General features: G+C 45.3%; 2 protein-coding genes across 3 annotated transcripts in view; one reads left to right on the top strand and one right to left on the bottom strand.

Moving 5' to 3' along the window:
- Positions 1-19,489, bottom strand: part of LOC118510801 (serine-rich adhesin for platelets) — a 172,415-nt gene that overhangs the window by 86,286 nt on the left and 66,640 nt on the right. The window lies entirely within an intron of this gene.
- Positions 760-2,173, top strand: LOC118510805. The gene has a single exon (XM_036053120.1). It carries the CDS (start codon positions 1,157-1,159, stop codon positions 1,835-1,837), a length of 681 nt encoding a protein of 226 aa, XP_035909013.1. The 5' UTR covers positions 760-1,156; the 3' UTR covers positions 1,838-2,173.

Here is a 19,489-nt window from a genome sequence, read left to right as displayed (position 1 = left end):
GTGAGAACTTTCTTCCGCGAACGGATACTGCTGAATGTGTGTGATGCCTGTATGACGGCTCTATCTGCTCAATTAACTTTCGCACCATTCCCTCTATACTATGCCTTCTTCACCAAACCGTGCCGTCAGAGGCGTCTAAGCGACAACCGATGCTCAACTCGTCCAAGGCCCTTTTACAAAAATAAAGTTCCCACCAGTAGAGCCGAAACGACGTCCATCGCCGGTGTCGCGAATTATGGACGCAGTGTGACAGGGTGCCATGGCAGGATGACAACATCACGGGCCTCCCCGCATGGGTCATCCAATTTTGCTAATAATAAACATTTTCACCGCCGACCACACGCACTGTACCGATCTCCCGCAGAGTGGTTCGGTGCGCGTACTGGGACACACATACCAGTTGACCAGTGTGGATCGGGAGTTGTCTCCGAGAATGGGTGGCGAATGCCCACCAACCCCCCGGTCCGAAGCAATGACCTCATCTTCAAAGTTGAAGATCGTCATGCGAGACACGCCACGGCTAGGGGACAAATTTAGCTAACGTCACTTCATTCGCTTCTGAGGAATGCATAATTTATGGCAAATTTCACGCCACGCACGATATGGGCTGGGTTTTTTGTATGAATTGAAAGAGCGAGTACCACTTCCCGCCGCTGGTAGCTCGTGACAATCACGTTTCGCCGATTGCCAAAAGCAAATTGGACTGATATTAAGTATGTATGAATGATCACCATGAAATACAGTCGCATGATTCCCCAATCGTCCTCTCCGATATCAGGTTCTACTTCTAGCCCAGATTCCAGTTGCACTATTGAGGTACGTTAACTATACTTAAGACTAATTTGATCATGAATAAACACATGAACTACGAAGAACAAGTCATTCGATTATTCAAATAGCATTTCTCCAGAGTTCTCAAACTCATTGTGACCCCTTTCGGTCTAGGTAATCAAGAACCACATTTGAATCGATCCCATGCCGATTACGCTTCCCGCCACTGTAATCAGATGTATCAAATGCGTTGTCCCATAATAATAATAATCATCATCACAGCTTTCGGCTCCCTCCTAATACACTGAAAATCAAATAAAACTTCACGTTCAAAGCTCATGCACGTTAAGTACACGCGCTCGCTCCAGACGACACGCGTTCAGGCATGAAGTTCCTTCGGCTAGACGACGCTCGTGAAATTATTCCCATCGGATGTCGTTTGCTTCGCCTGTTCGGTTTGGGCAACAACGAACGCTTCAAGCTCGTATACTGGATTCAGATTGCTATTTATCTGGTGTTTAGCCTCATACCACGGTTTCTACTTCAGCTCGACGATACGGTGATGGTGCTTCGATTCAGTTCCGAGATTATGTTCATTTCGTACTTGTGCTTTCAAATGGTAGCACTCTACTTCCGACGTGCCCACCTATATCAGCTGGTCGATATGCTGAAGCAGTGCGCCGGCCAACCGTGCTCGGAGGACATTCAAGCGTTCTTCATTCGATCGAACGTCAAAATTAACAAATCCTCTGTGTCGTACGTGAGATTTTTCCTGATTCTCTACATCCTGTACTGTACGATGGCTCCGATAGCATCGATCGGGGTGTACATGCGCAATGCGCGGAACGAGACGAGTGAGAAGGAAGAATTTATCATATCCTCAGAAATGAAGTTCGTGCTCCGAAATGATATTAGAGTTGCTAGTAACTGGTTAACAATCTTACTACTTGTTACAGCTTGTACTATTTGGACATTCGTTACAATCCACTGCACTACTCGATCTATGCGGCAAGCATATTCGTACTATCCGGAATATCTTCGCTCTCCTTGTGCACCAAGGATGTAGTGGACATTGCTGCCATTAAGACGACCACGCTAATGTTCCAGTTGTCGGCGATGCAGATTCGAGAACTCTACGGTCAATTCACCCAGAAGCAGCTCAACAAAGCGATCAACATGCATCGGGACACGCTGCTGTGTAAGAAAAAGTTGCAAGACGCTCTAAATCTTTCCCTACTGTTTCAGCTCGCATGTTGCAGCGGTATCTGGTGTTTTATGATGTTTTACATCCTGTTAATGGTTCGTGGCCTGGAATTCTTGTCCGACGCACGCAGACTGATTGATGCCTTCTTGCTCTAGGGATTGGATTCGCGAATTTTAAATCTTGTCGTACTGCTGGTAATCGTCTCCATCGAAACCTACGCCTACTGTGCGCTAGGAACAGAGCTTACGGATAGTGTAATTCTACCACACAACTCATAGTACGCACAGATACTAATTGCTGCTCCAAAAAACCACACACAGGGCGAGGATGTTTTGATGGCACTGCAACAACTTTCCTGGTACGATCAGTCGGTTACGCTTCAGCGGCAAATACTCTTCATGATTCAACGCTCCCAGCAACCGATCGTCATGACTGCCGGGAAGCTGTTCTCCGCAAGCGTGCAACAGTTTAGTGAAATCGTTCAAAAATCGTACTCGTTCTTTCTGGTGCTTAAGAATGTATTTTAAAACGGATAGGATAACTGCACAACTGAAGGTAAATATATATCCAGCTAATGAGTGTTTTGATGGATAATGAAGCGAATTTAGTGACTTATTCCTTCTTAAGTACCACTTAAGGTATCAAGTTTTTTGTTTGAGAATTCATGAGTAACGGATAGAATACAAGAATTCTATAGAACAATCAATCACGGATGACAAGCACCTTTTTCGTACTCACAGGAAGCGTACTCGGACATGGAAATTATCATGAATTATGCCACATTAGCATTATCGTTTGTAAACCAGTGCTAACCAGATATCGTTAGCCTAACCGTTCCATTTATCAAATTACTTATAGTTTGCAGACACCGTACAGGTCACCCAATCACTTCAATCACCTCAATTACGCGTAGCAAACAAACGTTTTGAAGGGACTTTTCTGCTATAAAATATGCATGTAGGTATAGGACGTACAAGGCAGAGCTTCAGAACTTCTAGGGCTTTTGCCTTTGATGTCTCAACACCTTCCCATCACTAATTGGCCAATCGCTATTGGAAGGTACTACAGGTACATGTAGCAAAAACAGCATGAATAAAATATTACTCACATTCAAGCACCTTCGTCCTGCAAAGCATCCACAATACTCTAGATAGGTTTTAAGATCTACAATCCATTGAGCGGTGGTCCTACCGACATGAAGTTTCTTCAAATCGACGGTCCGCGTGATGTGCTCTCGATCGGTTGCCGGATGCTGAAGCTTTTCGGGCTACCGCGCGACGACAGCTTCCAGCTCCGGTTCTGGTTTCAGTTCGTGTTTTTCTTCGTATTCGGCATCATTACGCGCTTTCTGACGGACATCGACGAACCGATCGCTCTGGTGCGCGTCGGTTCCGAAATTGTCTACGCAGTGTACCTTCTCGTCCAGATGGCAGCACTGTACGGTAGGCGCGACGATCTCTACCAGCTGGTGGACATGTTGCGGGAATGTGTCAACAAATCGTACTCCGGCCACATTTACACCTTTCTCGTCCGTACGAACGGCCAAATAAACAGTTCCGCCGTCAAGTACTGCAAATACTTTATGGGGGTGTGCGTGACGTACTTCGCGATGCCGTCCATTGCTACGTTTGTCGTTTGTGTGCGAAATCTACGCAACCAGACGGGTGAACAGGAAGAGTATGTCCTTCCTACCGAGTTGAAGTGAGTGGTGCGACGGCTTATGTTCGCGATGTGCTAGCTAAATGACGGTCTATTCTCCATTTGCCATTCCACTCCAGCTTCTATTATCTGGATATTCGCTATAATTTGCTTCACTATTTAGTGTACATTGCGGCTGTCGGTGTGCTGGATGTGACGGGGTCGCTGCTGCTGTGCACCAAGGATGTGGTAGATTTTTCACTCATCCGCACTACATCGATGCTGTTCCAAATAACCGCGATGCAAATTCGTGATCTACCACCGTTGGCATCGCAAGCCGACTTCAACGTTGTCATTCAATCACACCGCAACACGCTTGAGTGTGCGACGAAGCTGCAGAAGGCGATGCATTCGGCGTTGATGATACAGCTTACCTTCTGCACCGCCATTTGGTGTTTAATGCTGTTCTACATACTGCTAATGGTGCGTGCCTTAGGTAAAGTAATGGATCCCGGATTTCATTTAACCTTTCTTTACGCTTGTCTAGGGGTTTTCATCGAAAATACTCAACGTATCCCTGCTGCTCCTGATACTCACATACGAGACGTACTCGTACTGTCAATTCGGAACACATTTCACCGACTCGGTAAGTCTTCCGACCACCGTCAAACATTGACAATCGCTTAAAAACGTACCTTGCCCAACGCTACAGGCTGACGAAGTCCTCCGCGCGCTACAGCAACTCACCTGGTACGATCAGCCCGTAACGATTCAGAAGCAAATTTACTTCATGATACAACATTCCCAGCGATCGATCGTGCTGAAAGCGGGCAAGCTTTTCCCCGTCAACATTGCGCAGTTTAGTGAGCTTGTGAAGAAATCCTACTCGCTCTATCTCGTCCTGAAGGATGTTTTCTAATGCACAATGCAAACATTGTCTACGCTGCTTTCCTAAGCTTGCGAAAAAGCTTATAATAGCCGCTTGTCTAGCGCACATCACTCAAACCAACTGTGCAACCTGCACATTAGCTTGTCAAACTACTCACAAACACACCACATTCGCTGGAGCAAAGCAGACACAAGCTATAAAAAGTCTTGCCAACCGTGGACACAGCAAACATTCTCGTTGTGTTTGAATTCTAGACGCCATCAACTGCACCCAACCACTCGATATGATCTTTTTCGAGCCTCTCGATGATCCCTTAAAAGTGTTGCCGCTACCGCTGAAGATCTTCGAAAAGCTCGGCATCAGTCAGCAGCCTGCTAATCCGGTGCGACTCGTAACCTACTACCTGTACGTGCTGTTCGCGTTCTTCCTGCCGAAGCTTGTTCTCGGGTACGACACCATCCCACAGTGTTTTCGAAGCATTGCCGAGGGTATGTGTGGACTTAATACTTGTGTTTCGCTGTTCATGCTCCCGTTCAAAATGGGCCAGCTACGGATGCTGCTGCGCGACTTAAAACTTTTCACCGATACAGGTAAGAGAGAGGTTTGTTTCATGCATAAGCGACCAGGAACATTTTCCCATACAAAGTGATCGATTAAATAGATTCTCTAAGTACACCAACTCTCAGAATCGAAGGGTCGAAGTCATGTTTGGTCTACAGTGTCAGGAATTGTACACGCTGCAAGTAATTGTAACCTGTCCTACGCATATCATTCAAACCCGATGTACAACCGCATATTAGCTCATCAAACTACTCACAACCTACCATCTTGGTTGGAGCTAAACAAACATAAACTATAAGTAGTCCAACAAAGGAAGAAGTACCCAACATTCACACGGTGTCCTAATGCCACAACACTCTTACGGTTGCTGAACGGTAGCAACTTTTTCTACTGCAGTCACAATATGTTTATCTTTAAGCCACTCGACGATCCCTCCAAGTTATTTCCACTCTCACTGAAGCTCTTCGAAATGGTCGGCGTTAGGCAGCATGCGGCGAATTACATTCGACTGTGCATCATCAACATCTACATGCTGAGCTCGTTTTTCTTACCGAAGCTGTTACTCGGGTACGACACCATTCCCCAGTGTTTTCGAAGCATTGCCGAGGGTATGTTTGCGCTAAACACGTGCACTACAATGTTTTTGCTACCCATCAAAATGGACCAACTAGCAGTGCTACTTCGTCTCCTAAAACATTACTCCGATATAGGTAAGATTCAGGATGTACACAATATTTCGCCATTAAACTGACAGTGGATAAGTTCGACTAGTGGGTCATAGCCATCGGTACCTTTTTGAGAAGAGGACTGTGAATTGTTGGTGACGCGTGCTAGGTATCAGTCTCTATGAAATCCAATGCTCCATTAATTGTCTACTCGCAGTGTCTTTTGATGCATCCTCACTACTCTGTGTCCTATTCCAGTGAGCGTTACGGAAGAGTACAAACGGATCCTGATCAAGCTTAATAAGGCCATTCACAACTTCACCAAGCATTACTTCAATTTAACGATCCTGGTTATCGTGGCGATGCTGTGCAGCACTTCGTTCGGCGCTTTTTACATGTACTTCGCGCAAACTCCCGGTCAAACGCTGTCCTATCCACAAATTATGGAACATCGTCTGTACGCACTGGATGCGCACCACAATCTGCTGCACTGGTTTCTGCATCAGTTTTTCATCGTGCCTGCGCTCGTCATATTGGTGGTCATCTACACCGGTAAGGCAGGCATTTTCTTCGGTGCAATTCGCTTCTGCTCGACGGTGTTCAGCATACTGGTGCTCAAGATCGGACGATTGCATCTGCTCATCTCGAACGAACAGTACGCGGCCGAGTTGAAGGAGATCATCATGCTGCATCAGCTAGCCATCAGATGCTCCAAGCTGTTGCAGGAAATACTTATGGAAATTTTGCTCGCACAATTCACCGGTTGCGTGTTGATTTGGTGCTTCTTTTTGTACTCCGTCATGATCAGTGTACGTATTGTGTAGTGGGTGCCAGCAATCGAAGCGACACATTCAACGTTTCTCTATTCAACTTCTTCAAGGGAATCAACGCAGAAGGTGTTACCGTGGGTGCCATGCTGTTTTCCTTTTCCACGGAAACCTTCATCTTCTGTCTGTTGGGTAATGAGCTCACTAGCCAGGTAAGGGGACCTTCGGATCAGAGCAATTGTGAGATGGTGGTGTTCTAAGCCTGGAAAAGGTTATCCTCAACACAGGGTGAACAAATCAGCACAGCCATCTACGAGACCGACTGGTACGATCGACCGGTCGAGATACAGAAGCTAATCGTACCTATCATTCAGCAATCGCAACAGCGGATTGGTATCACTGCGGCTAAATTTTACTACATCGACTTCAACCGATTCGGGAAGGTAGGTAGCCATTATTGAATGGGGTCAAACGACAAGACACACCGACAATTAATCGTATTATTATTTCACAGACTATGAAAACTGCGTACTCGTTCTATCTGCTTCTGAAGGATATTTTCTAACTCGGTATCCACTGGTCAAGGGTTATAATCATACACAAGCGGTTTAGCATGTGCAACTAGCAATGCACCATCGATCCACTCCGTTCCTACCTATATTAATGCGCATAAAATATTAAATCGATAAGCAGTAAATAGCTATTTGGATGTCGTTTTCCTGTCTCCTCCTCGACCTCCTCTATTAATATATGTAGATGTCAAGTTGGACGTTAATGATCGTCTAGCTTCAGCTCACGTCTCAGTGGTAAATCGATGTCCTACGCAGCTAGGACAATATCTGATAGCTAGCCGAATCGCCTGTCAACAAATGTTGCCGTTCTTCAATATCAACAAGCCACCCGGTGTGCCACACATTGCACTAAAGCTGCTACGACTAGTCGGTGTGTCGGAAGTGAGGACCGAACGGTACCGATACGTACCAATGTTTGTGGTATTTTTAGCTTTCATAGCAGTGCCAAAGATAGTGTTTGGTTATCCCAACTTTGAAACGTCCATAATCGGGCTGGCGGAGCTGTTCTTTCAAACGAATCGATTCGTTGGCGTGCTGCTGTTGGTGCTCTACAGTGACACACTTTTTCAGCTCGTGCGACGATCGGAGTCCTACACCAAGACTGGTACATTTTTAATCCTCTTCCACCAAAAACTTCATGCCTATGTAACATATATTCTATCCTCCTTTCTAGTTCTGACAGAACCGTCCAGCGCTGCTCATTATCTTAAAGCGACGGATGCAAAAATCACCAAAATCACGCGCCTCTACCTCACCGCTTTACTAGTGCCAGCCAACTTTTACAGCTATTCACCAATCCTATCCACCCTCTGGAAGTACTACAATGCGCACGAAAACGATACCACTGCAGTGGAGTTTATTCTGCATATGGAAGAAAACTTCTACGGACTAAACATACGGGAAACGTTTAGCCATTATCTCATTTTCGGCGCAATCATGGTGCCGACATCGTTTCTGTGTGCTCTCATCGGAACTGCAAAGCTCGTATCCATACTAAGCCTCATCAAGTACTGTACCATCAACTTCCAGCTGGTAACGTTGAAGGTGCGGGAAATGGTCCAGCAGCAGCGTTTATCCTGCGAAATGAAATCCATTTTCCGGATGCATCAGAATGCTATCGATTGTGCCGATTTGCTGAGGACGCTCACCGCTCCCATCATGCTGTTGCAGCTTCTGTTGTGCATTCTGGTGTGGAGCTGTTTGCTGCTGTACTTCACTATATCGGTAAGAGTCCCGAAGTAGTCTTAATCACGCATGATAACCTTCTAAACTGGATCTCTTCCAGGGCTTTAATACACAGTTCATTAATCTTTTCGTGCTGTTCTTGTTTGATACGACCGAAACCTTCGGATATTGCTTTCTTGGCAATCAACTCTCGGATGAGGTGACATTCATACTCAGACGTTTCATGTTAGTGAAGTTTACAGCATGGATTTGTACAATTTACTCCTCAGAGTGCTCGTGTCGCTCGTACCGTGTATGAATGCAACTGGGAAACGCTATCGCCAAAAACTCAAAAAGATCTTCAGGTTGCGCTTGTTCGGGCCCAGCGTCCAGCCCGAATTACTGCCGGCAATTTTTGTTCCATGAACATGGAACAGTTTGCAGAAGTAAGCAATTGCTCCAACGTTTGCAACCTTTATGACGATATTCTAACCTTCAACTCTTCCTTCCTTTCACCTTCAGGCAGTGAAAACAACGTACTCGTTTTTTATCGTCCTTCGGGAACAATTTTAATTGCCCATCCCAAGTCAAATTATAGGCTTGCGCGTGGTATTGATTGCTGCCATTCATATCAATCAATCAAAGAATAGATCGAAGCAGTAGGCTATTGTTGAACATATTCGTCACACGTTATGCATTATAGAGAATGCTTGTAATTGAAGCTTTCAACACGACTTGTATGTTCTGCGAAAAAATAGGAATAAAACTCACTTTATGCAACACACTCAACACTGATGATAGAATATTATTAGAGTTCGAAGATTAATTCTACCTAGTCAAGGAATCATTCAACTGTATGGCATCAGTTCTTCATAGAGACTAAGTCCAGCAACTTCAAGATACACGATGGGGCATTTTCTCGCCATCAACGAACCTCCAGGAATACCTCATCTTATTACACTGATACTACTCAAAATTATGGAGATTGCTGATGAAGACATAAGAAAACATTGCTGAACTCGAGTGCTTCTGATATTTGTTGCAGCTTAGCAGCTTAGCAGCACCAGAGCAATTCCACATAAAGGAGAGCTTCGACGGACTTTAGATTCCGAACTATCTGGGACAATATCTGGCCTTCCTCATCCCGAAGGCAGTGCGAAGATCACGAGTGTCTTCAACTCGATTACTATTCTACCGTCCTTTTTCAGTAGGTAACTATGAAGCTACAAGATGAGTTCAAATCTAGAATTTTCCATCGGGATGTTAGAACGATTGTTACGATGCACCAGATTTACTAAGGTAAACTAATATTTTCCAAGTTTACCGTATAATAATGAAATTTTCTTATTCTAGATCGAATTGAAATTTCTTATTCTGTTTTTATACTTCTAATGGGTTGGCTATAAAGAAGGCTACAGTAATGTAGATGTTTGATGTTTATGCAAACGAGCAGTGTTTTAAATATTAAGCACCTAATTCAATTTACTCGCCCTGAGAATTGCTTGCACATGGTTAGCAACAAAGTCAAACTCGACGAAATCGATTTATTTTCTCCAGCCGGGGTTCAAATAATGAATTATTCTCTCCATCCACCCAGCTAAAGATAGGCGTGATTTTGCCACCTTGGTGGCTCCAAACATTATGGCACGCGTCAAATTAGAATCCAATTTCCGGCAGCCTATATTCAAACGTGCCCTCCTGTTGACAACTCACTGTCACATCGGTTGCAGCTCTTTCAACAGCTACACACCAAGGAGTTGCAACTCCTTCACCGGCTATATAGTCAAGATGAATTTCTTGAAATTGGAAACACCCCCCGGTGTGCCACACATTCCCATTAAGCTGCTCAAAGTGATTGGCATAATCGGACGGCAGCGGGAGCGCATTCGCATTTTGCCTATCTTTCTGGTTTACATTTTCATTATAGCCGTACCGAAAAGCTTCTACGGATATCCTAGCTTCGAGGTGGCCATCATCGGGATTGCAGAGCTGTTTTTCCAGACCAACACATTCTGCGGCATATTTCTGCTCTTTCTCAACGGATACAAGCTGGAACGGTTGACCGACGGTGCGAGAGCTTTCTCGCAGAAGGGTAAGTTTACGAACAATCAACAATCAGAATTCTTGTACTTAGAAAAGCTCCTATACTTCGTTTAGTTCTCCAAGAAACGTCACCCGCTATTGTGCAACATTTAAACACCCAGCACAAGCTCATCCACAAGGTAACGAGAGTGTTTTTCATCGTGGTAACATGTGCCGCCAATTTCTACGTCTTTGCACCAATTCTGTCAACACTCTTCACACTCTACGGTACGACAAGAAATGTCAACGAAACCATGCACTACACGCTGCATATGGAGGAAAATTTCTACGGGTTGCCAACGCGAACCTCAGGATCGCACTACCTACTCTTCAGCGTCATTATGACTCCGACATGCTATCTGTGTGCTTTCGCTGGCACGGTAAAGGTACTGACCATCGGTAACTTCATCGTCTACTGCACCCTGTACTTTCAACTCGTGCAAGTCAAACTGCAGACAGTGGCGCAAGAAAATTCGTTCCACCAGGAGCTGAAAGCGATCGTTACACTACACCAGGATGCACTCAACTGTGCAAAGCTGCTAGAATCCATCACATCGTTGGTGCTTTTGCAGCAGCTTCTACTGTGCGTGTTGATCTGGTGCTCTATGCTCCTGTACTTTACCGTGTCGGTAAGTAACGAAGCACTCATCGCATCGCTTCAAATCTAATCGCCACGGGTACATTGTAGGGATTCAATACAAATTTTATGAATCTATTCGTGCTGTTCGTGTTCGACACAACGGAAACATTTGCTTACTGTTATCTGGGAGAGCTACTATCAAACGAGGTAACGCGTCGGGATAATAGCAGTGGCGAAGTTCTTATGCTTTCGAAATTCTATTTCAGAGTGCTCACGTTGCCCGTGTGGTGTACGAATGTCGTTGGGAACTGCAAACCACCGCCATACAGAAGGATCTAAAGCTAGTGCTGGTGCGTGCTCAAACACCAGTGGGCATCACAGCCGGGAAGTTTTGTTACATGAACATGGAGCAGTTTGGTATTGTGAGTTGATTGCCAGAGAGTATCCTCGTGAAGGCTTCCGGTTTAATAATGCTCTCTTCATTATTTCAGATACTGAAAACGACTTACTCGTTCTTCGTGGTTTTGAGAGAACAGTTTTAATAAATTGTAGATGTTTCAACACTTCTCACACTTTAGCAGCATCAACAACTCACCATCAGTTTTTCAAAACTTCAATAAAACACCAACTTTAATGCAATGCATTTCCTCAACCACAGAGGCCTCTCATAATAATGTTATCCAAAGATTGTGGTCGAAAATTGTTGCTTACCTAAAACGAAAACAAAAAGAAAATCCTTATTAGTCATATTGTTGCTGTTTTGACCTATAAATAAAATAAAAATACAAAAACCGCTTTCCAATACTTTACATCACCCAACCCGCAATAGAAGCGCAATTACTGCTGATGGATTTCTATGTTTCTTCAACAGACTTATATAAAGTTTTTGTCTAAAAATAAAGCCCCCAAACACGCAACCGCCCGCACACGTTCGAATGCATATTGATTGCATTTTCTCCAGTTTTCGCGCACCACCACTATAAGCTCCGAAAAGCGCACGCGGAATTGATTATTGAGCTGGGTGGCCCTTTTGTATGTAACCATCGCCAGCATCTGCCTACGCGTGCCGATAGAGAGAGGGCCAAATATTAATCACGCCGGTGTATTCGCTACTGAAACTTAATCTTACGGGCAGCGTACCAAAAGCCTCCGTAAGCTCTAAAGCAAATTACTCATTTATAAGCAAATCCGTACGTCACAGTGTAGACAATATCGGTTTACACGCTTTATTGGGCTGTACTTACGCCTAACTGACGCTTCCCGGAGGTCTGTAAAAAAACCTTCCAACGCACCATTCCATCGGGTGATGTCAACCGAACCCACCAACAAGCCCAACACTGTCGACCGCCATCGGGCCCGCGGATCGTCTGCTTTGCCCAAAAATGGCAACCTGGCTCTCAGTAGGTCGTCCTCGGCGCAAAAGCCTTTCCCTCTCGAGATCGTTCCCACACGAAAAAGGGCTCCACCAACGAGATCTCCACAAGGGTTGACAGTTTCAATTTTCCCTGCTTTGCATAATACATAAGAGAATGGAATCATATTACCGGCCTACCATCCTATTAAACAACGATGCACTTACACACGACGGTGGCACAGAAGCTATTAAATATTTATACGAAGCACAGCACGCTTTCTTTTCCTATCAACCCTCACATTTCGTGTGTTGAAATGTGTGGTTTCATCAAGATAAAACTTAACTAATTTTGTGGTAATACTAAAAAGGCGATGTTTTTTCTTGATACAAAGAAAAACCTGCACCCCATTACACAAGTCTCATATCCGTTACGAAGAGTCGCGCTCGATGACTTCATTTTCGGACGTCAGCTGAAAAACGCTAACGCAACCATCAGTCATCGCTGCCTTGCCTTTGAGACGCCTGGTTTTTTTTTTGCCACCCCGAGGTAAGATCACCTTGAAAAGCCTCAAGTAGACTGTGTTTTTTTATTGGTCTACTATACCTTTCAAACCTATAAAATGACGTTAGAGACACGTCTTCGAAGTTACGATCGTGTTGTGTCTTCTTGCCACTGGCTCAAACACCACTCGAAACAAATTGAATAAGTCCTATAGGCAACAACCTTAGCGAGGACCCTTTTTTGTGGGAAAATCTTTTTCCTTCGGCTTCGCAACAAAATCACGTTCCATCAAACCGCTTTTCCACTTTTTCCCTTGCCATTTTCCAGCTTTAAGGCAAACACACGCACACACAAACACACGGGCACATTATGGCTTTCATGGCGCCAAACACACACGCGAGGGCGAAATGAAGCCCCACGAGCGAAACGATGAAAACGGTCACTGCCACACATTCCGTAGATATGTGCACATGGACACACTATCGGAAAGAGGGATGATGGTAGCCAGCGCACTGAAGGGCCTCGATACAGTTTCCCTTCGATCGAGCAGTGTATGGCCAAACACACGCGAAGGTATAGTTTCGTTCCAATTTTTCTTTCCTTGCTTTGCGCACCTCTGTTTGCTCCAGAAACGACGTCAGAGAGGAGTATATGGTAAGATAACGTGTAAGAAAATCGTTGTTGGTCGTCGAATGGAATCAACACAGGCGCGGTGGTGGTGATCGCCACCATTGCACTTCGGAATAGGTCTCCGGTTTATCTACTGGCGTGCGAGGTTCTTTACACCCTTTTTATCGTTCACTGACACGTGTGGAAACGACTTTTCCTTCCCATTACTTCCCTGGGACCATCTTCGTAATGACCCGGGAACGAACGGGAAGCGTACTACTGCCCTTCGTCCAGGCAAAACTTCATTCCGATGCGTTTTCGATTAATCGACCAGTCCGTCCAGTAGTCCATCGCTCTTCAATCCATTCCCATCACACCGCGATGGCCGAGAATTCCAACGTCGACAGCCTGACAGTGTCAAACGACAGCTCCTGTCAGCGTGGAGTTCTCGGCGATTCGCCAAGACAACAACAAAAATGGCACAGATGCCACACACCAGTGCCACTTTTCCGCTCAATTCGTCGTACATCTTGTGGCACATCATCTCGCTTATCGAAAGGCGTGCAGGGAGAGAGAGAGAGGGATAGTTAAAAAAAAGAGAAATCCATTCGCTATGGACGCTGGAGCGTCCTCATTATTCACTTTTCGACAAAATGGTGACGTGCGGAAAACCGTTTTTGGGATGTTAGTGTTCTACCGACTCCCGCTGTCTTTCACTGAATTGAATAAAAGCCTTCACCTTGTGCTCGTTGTGGTTGTTGGACACAGCTACAACAGTTACAATAAGACACAATCTCCCCACGATTAACGGCGCCCCTGTGCGTGCAGTGGGTAAGGTCAAGAAGGGGCAATTAGCTCAAGTTATTGTCGGCTGGGTAGGCCCGACAACAGCCCAAAGACTTGAAGGAATCGGTAAAAAGCTGCCTCAGGGAGGCAAAGAGAAATGAAGTCAGCCACTCTGGACTCTGGAGCCATCTTTTAGGTCCTCTGAGAACTCGCAGTTCTTGACGAAAAAGAATGGCGGAGAAACCGGTTATGTTAATTTTGCACCTGTCAATCTTCTACGAGTGCTTTCTCCAGAAGATCATGCGAGATTTTGACCAGGAATGTGAGCAATCAGTTGCCTATCGCGTCCACAGCTCGGATATATCGATATCTGCTAAAACAACCAACAAATACAATAACCCAGGAACCGGAGCATAATGCAATACACCTGGATGTAAGTTCCTCGATTTCCGGCCGGTAATGCCGGTGGCCTCTACCTATATAACCTCACACATCTGGTGGAATGTAATTATTCACGGCATGCGGTGGTAATGATCCTCCAAACGTCATCCCACCTACCCCATGCTCTCTTCTCACTTTAGCCTCTCAAAACTTCTCATCCTCAAAGCTGGTGAAGAATCTACGCCCAAAAGCCAGCGCTACTTCCCGATGGGATAATCGCCCTCCATTCACTACAGATAATGCTTCTCCACTGCTTTCCCGTACTGCTAATCTGCAACTTGCGCGCTGTTAAGTGAAGACGCCGCCACCGCCAGCACCACGTACGAAACTCGCGGAATTGGACGATCACTTCAATGGCCGTTTTTTGCTACTTATTTCTACCTATCCATCCTAACCATCCATTCCTACCTCTACCGGTTGCGAATTCTTCAACACATACTTTTAGTGCTATTTCTTTTGCACCGCAGCATTCGTTTCGGTTAAAAGCATATCTATTACCCACGTAGAGGTCTTCTTCGGGAAGGTTCATTTCGCCAATACTTACCGAGAGCCTTCGCTTTGAAAGCATTCTTCCCAGGAGATTTTTTTTTTCATATCCCATGATATCCCAAGGTATCGGAATAAACTACCAACTTGAACCCCGCTTTCATTCGTTTGCACTCTGGGTCTGCGCTGTGACTCTTCCGTCCTTAAAAGCTCATTAAACTTGGTACCCTGGTCCGCTGGAGGTCCACCAGAAGTAACCCTTTGGAACAGTTTTGGGCAAAGAAGATTCTAAGCGCAAAAGAAGCCCCCCTTAGACACCAAAGCAAGATCCAATATCTTCCCCATAAAAGAAGGGTTCCCCAAGGCGCGTAAAAGAAAACCATTCGGCGAAGCAGAATGATTGGAATTTCTTGCAAACTTGCAGATCTCACTATGGGGGCTGGCTTCCATTCTTTAGCTGAGTCATTAACCATCCTCCAACGGAACGGCGGTTGCTTTTTTTTGTTCTTGCTCTACTCACAGGGTCAATTTTTGCTGTAGAATTGCTCAAAATAAGGCTGTAAATCGTACAACATCCGGGGTAGTCTTGTGTGTGGGGCCACCACCAGCCAGACCACATCACACGGGAACAGCTGCTCAACAGCTGTGTTTCGTGCGTTCTGTGTATCTCTTTTGGGCCGTTTGGAAAGTGTATACGCATATGCGCACACTCAAACAATCGCCAAGATCATTCGGCTGAACTGATATCTTAACAACTCTTCCATTGTTTTCGGCCATTGTATCTCTGGAGGAAGAGAGTGAAGAGCACATTCCACTGATATCTCAGTACTTAAGCAATTTCTTAGCTGAGATTAAAAAATAAGATCTCATGGCTGAACTCATCTGCGGACGGTGTACATTGCTCTGACGCGTGGTCTCATCGATTTGCGAAATCATTCACGAGGACGCTCTGCTTATTTTGTTAACGTCTAGCCTAAAATTTGTTCCAACACCCCATCAGCGTCGGAAAAGATCTCGTCATCGAATGACTCCACCACCGGACGCGTACGAAGGTAGCAGCAAGCGCTGAGACATAAAGATCTTACAACCATTTTGGTGTGTCCCTGAACTTTGCCGACGTTGTGTGTGAATCGCGGTTTCTTCCCTCCCTAGTGCAAGATGTCTACATATTTCGTACAAAGGAAACACAATGCTTCGCAACATCTCCACAAGTCGAAACACACACGTGTGTGTTTGTAGTTCAAGAGAGATTAATGGTGTAAATTCCAGACGACAGCACAACGTTGCACTCATTGATGCAGTTTGCTGCAGATTAGTCTGTCGTGAGTGAGCTCTGCGGCACATGGATGATATCAAACATCAACATAAATTCATCATCAAGACCTTGTGCAGGCGAACCAAACAATGGTGAGTATTCTTCGACAAACATCAACACGGGGTTTTGTACGAGATGGATATACAGAAGACCCGGGAGGAAATTGTTTTTACAACTGCTCATCATCAACATCTACGAAAGATTAGGTTGTCTTGCAATGTTTTCTACCCACTACTACAATTTCCAGGCTTAAATATAGCCTCCGGAAGATGATTGATCGTTGGAACGCTGCACTAGATCGTCTTCAGAATAGCTATTCTAGCAGTAAACCATACACAAAGCAAATAATTGTTAAATCGCTTAAAATCTAGTACAACACAAGACTTCATGATTTCTATTTCCGTTTTCGGTAGGATCACCATCCACCATCAGCCATCTGCCAACTCTGCGCAAACTGTCGCGGGAAAGGGAAACGCTACACAATAATATACAGTCGCCGAGCGACATATGAAATGCAGCAATTGCGTCGTCTCAACCTCGGCTTCTGTTTGTATTAACTTCCCTTCTCTTCAGAAACATGCGACTTTGGTACACAAACAGTCTCGAGCTCCTCCGGTTCGGCGACGACACGCATGGAACTTCGCTTGCGCATGGTGCACCCCTGTCAACGCCCTTGCAAGCGCAAACGCAACGCGTTTCTTTGCTCCTGTGTTAGTGTGTGTGTGGAGCTGAAGCGGTGGATGCATGCTGCGCGAACGTTTCAATAATGCTCTTTTTTTCGTTTCGTTTAAGCTCAACTCCAACTCGAAGCACCCGTCGCGCGTCATCATTGTACAGTAGCGGGCGATGTTGCCCAGTGCTCCGAACTCCGATGAGTCTTTGCAAGACTTCCATTCAATTAAATTAAATTTCCAACCCAATCGCGATCCATCACCGGCGAGCGTTCACGCACCAGGCCGAGCTCTATCGTCTCCTCATCATCGTTGTGGCGTGTGGCGTGGTTGCGCGCATTGCACAACTTCCTCCACAATAGTTTCGCTTTCGTTTAGACACAAGCCAATGTGTTTTTGCTCATGAAACGATACGAGTGATGCCGACACACCAAAAATGGACGAAAGGATTGCATGCTCATAAATCCGCATGCATAAATCCAAAGTTCGTCAGCTGCCCGAAACTGACCAACAAATCCCTTTGCCCGTGGGTCATCTTTCGGTGGTTTGTAGCTGCTGACCGAAACTGAGGGATAACACGCGTTGCGTTCCAGGTGGAACCGAATTGAACAACCCTTGCTTTCGAGGGTATACAACCCTTTTATACGCCATGCTTTGGTTAGGGGAAAACAGGGGTTGCTCACTCCGTTGGAAGGTATGCTCAATAAACCCTTCGTCTAGCGTTGGGTATGCAGATGGAGGACTATTTTATCAGCACAATTAGCGCATTTCATTTCCGGGCTATTCAAGAACGAATGAACAACGTGTAGTCACGAAGCAAACGAAGCGTTCGCACAAGCGTTATAACCTTAATTAATTGATATAACGCAGCGCAGTGACGCTTTGGGAAAAAAATAGGAAGAAATATGAAAAGCATGGAGTAGTAAGTTTTTACTATCCAAGCAAATAAGTAAATGAAGGTTAACGAGGTTTCCAAAGCGTAGCAAACAAAGAGAGCATTAAAACAATTTTTTTATAACAAAAACTATGGAAGTTTCTTCAATTAAACAAGTCAATAAACGCCAATAAAAAGCAAATAAAAGGCCTTCAATTTCTACTTTCATTACCAACTCGTTCAACCCCTTCTCGCTTCGCTCCAGATGATGCAGTTGCAGCAAGGCACAATTGAACCACAACACACCATTATCGGGTCGCGATAAGCGTTGAGTCATATCAGGCTCAGGGAGTAAAAAAGAATAAAAAGTCAGTAACGAAAACAAAAACGTAACAATCGAACCTACCACTTGTAAAGTGCTGCATTTGCTTATCTCCGTTCCCGTTACAGAAACTGGTTGCACAAAAGCCAACACATATGCGATACGTGGAGTTGCTTTTCTTGAACGTTTCTCCAACGTTAACTTTCTTTTGGGGCAGCGTCGTACAAGCCATTCTGAGTCCGTCAAACAAGAAGAGACGTTTCAACATAAGAAAACACCAGAACCTGTCCTGTCGAAGTTCGTGATCCTAAATCAATAAGAATCTCTTGCCTTGTTGAACTCTCTGTTTGTATGTACAGCTTAGTGCATACAGGCACCTCTTCAAAAAAGGATTGACTTTCATATGTCCACTCGCAACGCCTGAAATTCGATCGACAAACACACATAATTCTATCCTCCGCTTTTAGCTACATATTCGCGAGACCTTTTTAAAAACAGAGAAAGAATCCACCAAGAAGCAGAGCAACCTCCAGAAGTTCGATCCATATGCTAAACGCTTTCCAGAGCCTCGGTCTCTCTTCTCCAGCAAGTCTCAGTCTGGAGAAGGGGTTTGCCCTTCGCCACAAATGTTTACGTGCAGGCTTATACAATTGCCGGCACGTTTCGCAAAGTGTGCGCTGCCAACTCGCGAATTCACATCTACACAGAAACATCACCAGTATGCAGAGGCCGACTTACGCGCACACTTACAGCGTCTAAAACTGGTGGATATCGTTCAGGGACGCCACACCACACGTTCACCCTTATTGTCGACCTCAACTTCTTTTAATGCGTTTTGAGGGTTTTCTTATGCCGGCATTCAAGCGATCGGTTCCTTGCTTTCTACTCCACTCGCACTACACACCAGATATTGAGGTCCTCTCCAACACGAGAAGTTGGGTCCTGCCAGCAACTTCGTGCGGGAGCCCCCCCAAAAAAAGGCATCAAACTGCCCCAGAGGGCGTTCCAAGCGTGCACACGCACACTGAGATACGTCCGAGGGAAAGATAAAAAAAATACTTGAAGTGCCCAACTTTAAATTGCATGTCTTGTGGGTTTGCGTGTGTAAGCCGCGATCGAGGCCACCGATTTCGGCAAAAAGCATTCCTCACACGATCCGCACTCACCAAAACCCACACACACACACACTCTTTCACTTATTCTCGACGGAGAGTTTTCGCGTCATCGAGATCCCTT

The sequence above is a fragment of the Anopheles stephensi genome, chromosome 3 (assembly GCF_013141755.1).
Source record: "Anopheles stephensi strain Indian chromosome 3, UCI_ANSTEP_V1.0, whole genome shotgun sequence".
NCBI lineage: Eukaryota > Metazoa > Arthropoda > Insecta > Diptera > Culicidae > Anopheles > Anopheles stephensi.
Note: the sequence above shows the minus strand (reverse complement) of the source record. Positions and strands in the feature narration are given on the sequence as shown.

What these genes read in the sequence shown, in the direction of transcription:
- LOC118510805 (XM_036053120.1), top strand. Translation starts at nt 1,157, where the DNA reads ATGAAGTTCCTTCGGCTAGACGACGCTCGTGAAATTATTCCCATCGGA.